The 10210-nt window shown below is 36.8% G+C and overlaps 1 protein-coding gene across 1 annotated transcript in view; it reads left to right on the forward strand.

Moving 5' to 3' along the window:
* The window catches only part of Lysmd3 (LysM domain containing 3), a 13404-nt gene extending 3444 nt beyond the window's left edge, over nt 1-9960 (forward strand). Inside the window, exons 2-3 of the mRNA XM_008829350.3 lie at nt 3173-3438; nt 7567-9960. Of these exons, the coding sequence (XP_008827572.1) occupies nt 3184-3438; nt 7567-8232 (921 nt within the window). The 5' untranslated portion in view covers nt 3173-3183 and the 3' untranslated portion in view covers nt 8233-9960. The remainder of the gene's footprint in view (nt 1-3172; nt 3439-7566) is intronic.
* The last annotated feature ends 250 nt before the right edge of the window (nt 9961-10210 follow it).

Here is a 10210-nt window from a genome sequence, read left to right on the forward strand (position 1 = left end):
AAAATTAAAAAAAAAACCCTAAAATCTGTTCACAGTCCTTATGGGCTATAAAGTGAATTTGATGAGAACCTTAAATTGGATTCAAAAGCTTCAAGGGAAGAAAAATTCTGGTCAGAAATAAAATCATGATCTATAAAAGAATGTGTACATTGTACTGTAATAAATATAAATCCAGAGGTTAACATGATCCAATGGGTAAGTATTACAGAGATTCCCCACTCCACTGTAAGATCAAAAGTGCAGAACAAGAAAGCTTTGAATTCTGGGGCTGGAGAGTTGGCTTAGCAGTTACGAGCACTGACTGACTGCTTCTGCAGAGGACCCAGGTTGGGTTCCCAGGACCCACATGGCGGTTAACACCATCCTGTAACTCTGGGTCCAGGGGATCAGACACCCTCTTTTGGCCTCTACAGGCATTGCAGACGGGATCCACTTCCTTGCAGGCAAACCATTCATTTCATACCCGTGAAATAAAATTAAATCATAAAAGTTTTTTTAAAAAGTTTTTGAATTAATGAAAATACTGCCTGTGGGGCTGGCTTAGTGGTTGGGAGCATTGACTGCTATTGCAGAGGACCCAGATTTGGTTCCCAGAACCCACATAGTGTTTAACAACCATCTGTTAACTCCAGTTCCAGGGGATCTGATGCCTTCTGACCTCCGAGGGCATTGCAAGACACGGGTGCACTTATACACATGCAGGTAATACCCTCATACACATTAAAAAAAAAAAAAAAAAAGAGAAAAAGAAAATACTGTCTGTGTGTGTATACATGAAACATCCTTTAATGCCTTCAGAACTGTAAAGTTGTAAATAGTCAAAACATTTTAAGACATTACACAAAGGATTTCTAATTTTCTTCATGTACATAGAATAAGAACTTGATACTTTGACCCAAAACAATACAGCAATTTTCCTTGTTATAATTCTGCCAGCTGGGCGTGGAAGTGCATGTGAAAGTAAGGCTAGCCTGGTCTACATAGCAAGTTCCAGGCCACCTGGGGTTACAGGGAGACCCTGTCTCAAAAGAACAAAACAGCAACAAAAAATATGTATTTACATATTTTGTGATATGTGGTTTATTAGATCACAGCTTCTTAAACTGGATGGCAACTGCATATAAGATCACATCTAAATGTGGGCGTTATGAAAAAATCTGACAATAGTAAAGGGCTTTTGAATACAGAATGATCAAAAATTAGTTAAAAAGTCAAACGCATCATGAGTCTTACGTGTTTGTAGCAGCACTTGTCCATGCTGCCTTATTTAGCATCACCACAGTCTTGGTTCTGAACACACATACACTTTGTGCTGTGTATGCCATCACACCACACTGCTGACCTTGGCTCAGCTTCAAGACTATTGTATGTTACAAATTGCAGTGTTTTTACTGTACAAAAAATGTTTTCTGACCTATAGAAGCTAGATTAAATACAAAACAAGATTATTTTTCTACTGTCATTTCTCAGTATGTATAAAATTAATATATCTTTGGGTACCATTGTGTGTGATACTTGATTTTAAAAATTGAGTTGGCTTGGGTAAGGGTACTTGTTGCCAGCCTGATGAACTGAGTTTGATCTCCAGAACCCACATGGTAGAAGGCGAAAACCAATTCCTGAAGGTTATCCTCTTGCCTTACATGCACAGAATCACATCCACAGTAAATAAATATCTTAAAACTGCTGTTAGAGTTGCTGACTTGAGCTTCATTAAGAACCATTCAGTGTGCTTGGACTTGGGATTAAGACACAAGTTTGAACAGTTTCCTTTTTTAAAATTATTTTATGTGTTATGAGTGTATTGCCTGTATGTGTCTTAGTGCACCTGTGTTGTGCAATGCCTGTGGAGATCAGAGAAGGCATCGAATCCCTGGGAACTGGAGTTATGGATGGTTGTTGGCTGTCATGTGGGTGCTGAGAATCAAACCTGGATCCTCTGCAAGAGCAGTCAGTGCTCTTAACTGCTGAGCCATCTCTCCAGTTCCCTTTCTGTTGTTTTTTTAAAAAATATTTTATACACTTTTTTTATTTTATGTGGATGACTGTTTTGCCTGCATGTATCAAGTGCACCACATGCGTGCAGTACCCACAGAGGCCAGAAGAAGGTGTCAAATCCCCTAGAACTGGAGTTACAGATGGTTGTTAGCTACTATGTGGGTGCTGGGAATCAAACCCAGGTCCTCTGGAAGAACAACAAGGGTTCTTAACTGCTAAGCTATCTCTCCAGCCCTTTGAATAAATTCTGAAATGGCCCTAAAGTACCCTTCTGCTATTTTTGAACTACATACATAAGTGTAACAGCATTTTCATCATTAAATTGATCAACTCTGAAAAATGTTGAAGATGTTGTGTATGTCCTGAAGGACCAAATATATGCAGCCAAGACTGATTCTCTCTCTCTCTGTGTCTTGAGATATATATATAATATATATATATATATATAATTTATTTATGTATGTGTGTATACCTGTGGCATGCCACAGTACACTTACAGAGGTCAAAGGACAAATTGTGGGTGTTGGTTCTTTCTTTCCACCATGTGGGTCACAGTGATGGAACTCAGCTCACTGAGGAATCTCACTGGCCCAATTGATTTTATTTTATTTTTTTTGTCTTATTGAGACAAGGTCTCCCTGTAGCCCCAGCTGGCCTGGAACTTGCCATGTAGACCAGGCTGGCCTTGAACTCACAGAGATCCACTTGCCTCTGCCTCCCAAGTGCTGGGATTAAGGTGTGTGCCACCACACCCGGTTTGAGATTCTTTATGTGCTTAAAATAATCAAACACAACATCTCCATATGTTGTTTTTGTCTTTAATGGCAAAATATATTCAACAAAGAATTGTTTTATAGTAAATTTCCTTGTGATTTATTACCAGTGCTTGATTTTTATTCTTGTTTTATATACCTGTGTATCTAGGGATTGTGTAAAAATTTCTTGGGTGAACAAGGTGTTATGAGTACAAAAAGTATAAGAAACCCTGTATTAGATTACCATGCCATTGTCTGCTACCAGATCATTTGTTGTGCTTCAACAATTATAAAACTTGAACATAAATTCTTAATAAACTAAAAGCATTATTTGAAAAAATAGTACGTAGAATGTAAGATGCATATAAATCATCACATGGATCAGCCACATTCCAAGGTTTTCTTTTTTCTTCCTCCAGATTTTAACATTATGGCGGGGAGACATCAGAATCGTAGTGTTTCTCTCCCAGGTGTCCAGGCAGGTGGTCAAGCACACACTTTTGGGAATTGTACAGACAGTGATGTGTTGGAAGAAGATGCTGAAGTATATGAACTTAGGTCCAGAGGAAAAGAGAAAATTCGAAGAAGCACGTCAAGGGATAGACTTGATGATATTATTATCCTAACAAAAGATATACAGGAAGGAGACACTTTAAATGCAGTAGCCCTTCAGTATTGTTGTACGGTAAGTTTTAATTTAATTTTGCATAATATAAACCAGAATAAATTAGTTGTGCATTAGCCCAACCCAAATTGAAATAAATTCCCTGTCCTTCATTGAGTTCCTTCTCTTCCTTTTTTTGCTCTTTGTGTGTGTGTGTGTGTGTGTGTGTGTGTGTGTGTGTGTGTATTTAGGGGGTTGATAATTTATGTTTATAAAAATGGTATATACTATGTATATTCTGCAGCTTGAATTTTTCATAGTGTATTGTGGAGAGCCCTTATAACCTTATAGAGCTAATTCATTGTTTTAAGTAGCTATATACTGTTCATAGTACTAGTAAGTATTAGAACCAGTAATAGTAAGCTATTCTGCTGGTGAACAGTCTGGGGGTTTTTGGTGTTTTACAGTGCAGGGTAGATTGCCTCACACTGGGATCCCTTGCTTTTATGAGGGAGAACCTCCAGAGTGGGATTGCTAGTTCAAAGGAAAGGCATGGTTTAGCTTTAAAGATTGATTTTTTTACTCTTTAAATTATGCACACGCATGCGTGCATGCATGTGAGTGCAGTGTTTGCAGAGGCCAGAAGAGTGCTGGATCCCCTGGAGCTGGAGTTACAGGTGGGTGTGAGCCACCTGACATGGGTGCTGGGAACTGAACTCCAGCCCTCTGCAAGAGTAGCAGGTGCTCTTAACTATTGAGTCATCTTGCTAGCCTTGTTTTAGTTTGAATAAATAATAGATCTATTTTTAATAATGTGAAATTCTGAGAGCTGGGCATGGTGGCACACGCCTTTAATCTCAGTACTCTGGAGGCAGGTGGATTTCTGTAAGTTTAAGGACAGCCTGGTTTATATAGTTCCAGGTCAGCTGGGCTAAGGGGAGAGCCTGTCTCAAAAAGAAACCCCCCTCCCCCAAAAATGTGAAATTCTTTTTTTCTCCTAGATTATTTTCATGCACAGAAATTTTCATAATGTAAAATATTTTTATGCTTCAAATTCTTTTACTTGTGATCTATCATACTACTCTGCAGTAGGAAAACACACATCTATTCATTTGTGTATAATGTTTGTGTTATGTATTTAAATAGGATTTTTTTAAAAAATGAGCTTTTCATGACCATGAGATTCTGGGTAATAATTTTTTGAGATAAAGTAATTATTACAGTTATTCATAGTATATCAAAATATATTACAGTATTAGATAAAGATTAACAAAATCTCTTATTGGAATGTATTTTTGATGAGGTAAAGATATGAGTACATGTTTTTTGTTCCTTGCTTGTCCATAGCAATACCTACCATTCCTGTCATTGTTAGATTTTTAAAAATCTAATTTCAGTTTTACTACAAGTAAATGTATGAATTTTGTGGAGAAAGAAAACTGAGGACTAAATGACTGATTGTATCTTAAAAGGTCAGAGAGGTAAAACTAAAAAACAAGGCAGAGATGCCAGAGAAAGGTGCAATAGATTTTTCAGAGAAAAATGTTAATTCTCCTTTAATGAATCTGGAACATTTTCTTAGGCAGGTATTTGAAATGTTATCTTAGTAATTATAAAAATAGGTCATATTTCCAGTGAGATGAAAGTAATGAAATGTTTGAGGCATTTGACAGCGATGAGATTCCAAGAGGGGAATCAAGTGAACAGCAAGCAGGAGTTTTAGTAGGAATTTTAGGAAGGAGTGGCAAAGACTGGAATGAAGCATTCTGAGACAAATGAGAAACAGTATGAACACATCATTGTAAGGTTTTAACAGGCATGAGCCAAATGAAAGCCCCCTACTGGCAAATTGGACAAGATCTAATGGAGATTATTGAAATAATTAAATGAAGATGATCACGGCTTAGGCTAAAATATTTGATAGAAACGATGATAGAAAATGTATTTGGGAACAATCAAGACTATATTAGCTGGTGTATTATTTGAAAGGAAAAATGATGAGAAGTGATTGTTAGAGGAGAGAAGGCATGGGCTACAGCAGGGAGAAAGTTGATGGCACAGAGTTAAGACTTAGGTAAGCAATGCTCCCTTGTGATGGAAGCCAAACTAGCAAGGAAACATGAACCTTACAAAAGGACTTTTCATTTTGAAAATCCAGTAAGTTGTTAGTGCTATATGAAAATATGCCTGTTATTAAACACTGATGAGGGGAGTACAAGGTTTAGAGAGATAACACTAGTATATGGTGAGTCTTGGAACCCTAATTAAGAGAGGATATTTATCAGTTCCTAGTAAGAGAATACAAAGCAAGAGAACATTTTAAAAGAAGGGGTCAGGGCTGGAGAGATGGCTCAGCAGCTGAGAGCACTGGCTGCTCTTGCAGAGGACCCAGGTTTGGTTCCCAGCACCGCCAGGTGGCTCACAACCTTCTGTAACTCCAGTTCCATGGGATCCTGCACCCCTTCTTGTCTCTGCAGGCCCCATGCACGCACGTGATGCACATACATAAATTCAGACACACTTTCATACACATAAAAATAGTAAAATATATCAAATGAAGTCTTGCTTTGGGGTTTGCCAATGAATCTTTATTTGCTTTAAGACAAAGCAGTCTAAAGAGGATGGCAAAGTGCTCTCTTCCTTTACTGTCTCATCTCCTGGTTATTCTGCAGTTCTCTCCCAGTACTCCTCCAGATACCCCCCAGGAGAATTTTTCCTGTATGACTGCTTTCAGTTTTCCAAGTACTGATCACTAATCTAAGTTGATTCTATTCACTGGTCCCTCTTACAAACTCTCCTTGACTTCATGATAACTGTAGGCCTCTGATTTTCGTAATTAGTATTCAATAAAAGCTAACATAATATGCTGTAGATCACTGCTCCAAGTGTTCTTCATACATTTTAATCCATTAATATTCACATCAACCTTGTAAGGTAGTGGGTATTATTACTGACAGTTTACAGCTGTGGAAACTAAGTAATAGAAAGGTCACACAGCTTGTCCTAAAACACACAGTGAGACCTTGTCAGTGATGCTTCAGATCCAGATATCACGCTTTCACCACCATGTGGCACTCACTGCCTTTCATCTTGGTGGGTTTCACTTCCTTATCACACTCTCAAATGCTATTTCTCAGGCTCTTTCCTTTTACCTTTTCTTCCTTTCTTTTTACTTAATCTATCCAAATCTCATGCTTTTTTTGTCTGAGTTTCAGGCATCTTATCTTCATCTTGACTGAACCTCTTTCACTTGTGTATCTGAGGTACCTAAAAGCCAGGGCAGCTGCAATCAAACTCTTTTTGACCTCCGGTGCTCTGTATCTCTTGAGTGGCATCATTAACCATGGAGTTGACCAGAGTAGAAGTTCCATTTTAGACTGATATATGATGAAAGCTTAGAAATACAGACTTAGTGTGATCAGTGGATCTAATAACTTAAAGGTAGTGAGAGAACCTGGCATACTAATTGGTAATCTGAGAAAGTCTTCTTTCCCCTCATCACAGTGGCATACGACAGCTGAGGATTATATGAAGTATATAAAGAAACCATGAAACTAATTTGGGAGGTAACTGAATAATACATTTACACTGAAGGATTCAGGGAAACACAACTTCAGAAGACAAGAGAGGGGGATAAACATAAAGTATATGTTTTTTCACACATTTTAACATCTTTGAAAGTTGTGTAATGATGGTGTCTTCATTATATTTGATGCAGTTTTTCATCCCTTAGAGGTACCTAAATCTTGGTGCAGCCTAGTGTTGATGGCATTTTAGTTTTGATAAAGTATGGTACTTTTTTTTTTTTTTTAACTAAGTAAGTTAACATTTGCTTTCAGTCCAGTTGCCTCATTGGAATAGAGAGCATAAGTACCTGCCATTGTTTCTTCACAAATGCTTACAAGCACAGTAGAACTGTGGTATTTGTACACGATGTACAAAGAAAATAGCAGTATGTTCTAGCATTAGCCAGTATTACTACTATATGTGTGATGATAGAAAGTGGTTATTTTCTAACACTGGTACATAAAAATTGGTTTAGAATTCTCATCTACAAGTAAACATTAAAAATCTCCTAGGGTGTGGTAACTTAACACTAGTAAGAATTAAATTCAGCTTTTCTCCCCTCCAAACTAAGTAGGTATTGGGGGCTGTTAGCTCTGGCTTGATTTAGAACTCCAATGAATGTTGCATTTTTCTTTTTTACAGGTAGCAGATATCAAAAGAGTTAACAATCTCATCAGTGATCAAGACTTTTTTGCCCTTAGGTCTATCAAAATTCCAGTTAAAAAGTTTAGTTCTTTGACTGAAACACTTTATCCTACAAAAGGAAGACAAGTTTCTCGCCCTTCGCCTGTTCCGTACGCTCAAGAACAACAGGAAAGTTTACCAGCTAATGATTCTCTTTCTTCCAATGAGTCAGCTGGTAGCTTTCTAAAAGAAGTAGATCGAGACATAGAACAAATCGTAAAGTGTACAGACACCAAGAAAGAGAACCTTAATGAGGTAGTGTCTGCCTTAACAGCACAACAAATCCGCTTTGAACCTGAGAACAAAAACACTCACCACAAGGATCCCTATTATGGAGCAGACTGGGGAATTGGTTGGTGGACAGCTGTAGTGATAATGCTGATAGTAGGTATAATAACACCAGTATTTTATTTGCTTTATTATGAAATCTTAGCTAAAGTGGATGTTAGTCACCACTCCACAGTAGACTTTTCACATTTACATTCAGGAGTCACAGCTCCATCACAGCACAGAGGAACAGAAAATGCAATAGCTCCAACGAAAGGAATAAATGTCGGTCAACAAAATGACCACAAACTCTACAGCCAAGACTCCCAGTCACCTGCTGCTCAACACAGAACATAGCAGCTCAGACTACAATGTTAGTGATGCATCTGGAATGTGGTGAATCAAATCCCTCCAGCAACTACTTCAAAAGCAGAATTTTAGGAACACTGAAGATGCTTTGTTTTTAACGTTTCTAAAAATTTCTGAGCCATTTGCAAATGGATTATGTATAAACTCATGTTTGCTAGTTTATATTGAGAGCAGACAGTCCATCAATTACTACATCAGTCCTTAATTAAAGCAGAAATTGTATGTTAAGGAGGTTCTTAACCTAGAAGATATTGTCATTTTACTTCCTTGAGATTAGTTATGTTTAAATTTTACCTTTTAAAGAAATTATTTTTGATTTAAGGTTGTTCATGTCAGATATTGAAGTGTAATATTGTGTATCAGATGCTTGCAGCTGAAGAAAATTTGCTGTCATAAGCCACCTATTTAGTTGCAAAGCAAGTTTTGATTCTAAAATTATTTATGATACCAAGTACCTAATGCTCCATTTTAAAACTTTCAGAGCATGTTCAGCACACATGCTATGAAAGTACATGTAGAAACAGGAAAACATAATGTATTGTTTCTGTAAAAGGCTAAGAAATAGATTAAATATTATTAAGACTCCAAATAATGTTTTAGGGTTGGAACCTTGTCATTTGATCCTAAGAACACTGGAATAGGTCAAGACCTATAATTTTTTACTCTGTAAGAATGCTTTCCTTATGGCAAGCCCTTCTTCCTCACTTCACTTCTGTTTTTAAAACAATAGTTGTATCTGATATTTGAAAGCACTTTTGTAGTTCTTTGACAAAGTGTTATACAGATTAGCATATTCAGTAAATTACTCCTTACACTGTGATAAGTCATTGCTGTTACAAATAGTAAGAAGCCTTAATTGCACTCAATGCCTTACAATATTACTTCCATAAGTTAGTATGCATTTAGAATTTAAGTGAAACATTGGGCCAGATGATCCAGTGGGGATTCACGGCACAGGCTATATAAATTTGTCTGTCCTCACCTTCACTTTAAGCACAAGTTAATGGGGTAAAAACAAATCTGTACTGTCTGCCCTCTGAAGTTTTGCAGAAAATGGTTCATTAAGCAAAAAGGTGCAAAGAGGCCTTTTGCATTAGCAGTAGAGAAATTGTTTTTTTGTTGATCCCTTAACCTCTGTTTTTCCAAAAGAAAATGTCCAGCTTCAGACACTTTTCCCCCAAGGGCTGTAACATCAAATTGGGAAAGAGGCCATAGTTGTGTGGGTTGGTCAAAAGGACCTAACAGTGGCGATTTATAAAATCTGTGGGTCTGGCCATGTTAAGAAGCATTCTGCCTACTGATGTTTTTGTCTAATTTTTTTAAGTGTTCTAAAATATTAGTAAAATGACTCAAGAGAAATGAGATTGAGTGGAATCGGGACTGCATAGTCTTTGTATAATAAATGCATACCTTAAAATATGTAATAATCACCTTATTTTCTGGACATTATTTCCCAACTTAATGTTTAGCTTTTTGAACATTTTATATCTCAAACTCCAGTCCTGATACAAAAAGGTATGTATACATATCTATTACAGTTTCAGGCTTGTGTACTTTGAAGAGAAAGGAAAAAACATTATAAAAAGACAAGACAAACATTTTAAAGCCCTTGGTATCAGAGGACTTCAGAAAATTACCCAAAATGTATTTAATAGGAAGCTGTAGGAAATTGTTTTAGTAAATCTTTTAAAATAGTTAATTGTTTTAATATGCCTTGTGCATTTTGAAAAGAGCGTGAACTTTATGTTCAGTGTTAATGTAGCCAGTTTACGTTACATTTATTAAGCCTGCTGAAAAATCAAGTTTTAGGATAGAAAAGACACATTTTAGGGTAGAACAGAACAGACTACATATCATTTGAAGAACTTTGTTTACATAAAATTGATGAAATTACAGAGTCAGTGATTCTGTTTAGCTGGTTTTATTTTGAAATTATGATTGGAGGGCATCTGTTAACTTATTTTTA

This window comes from Nannospalax galili, unplaced genomic scaffold (genome assembly GCF_000622305.1).
Source record: "Nannospalax galili isolate Female #2095 unplaced genomic scaffold, S.galili_v1.0 scaffold173, whole genome shotgun sequence".
Lineage (NCBI taxonomy): Eukaryota > Metazoa > Chordata > Mammalia > Rodentia > Spalacidae > Nannospalax > Nannospalax galili.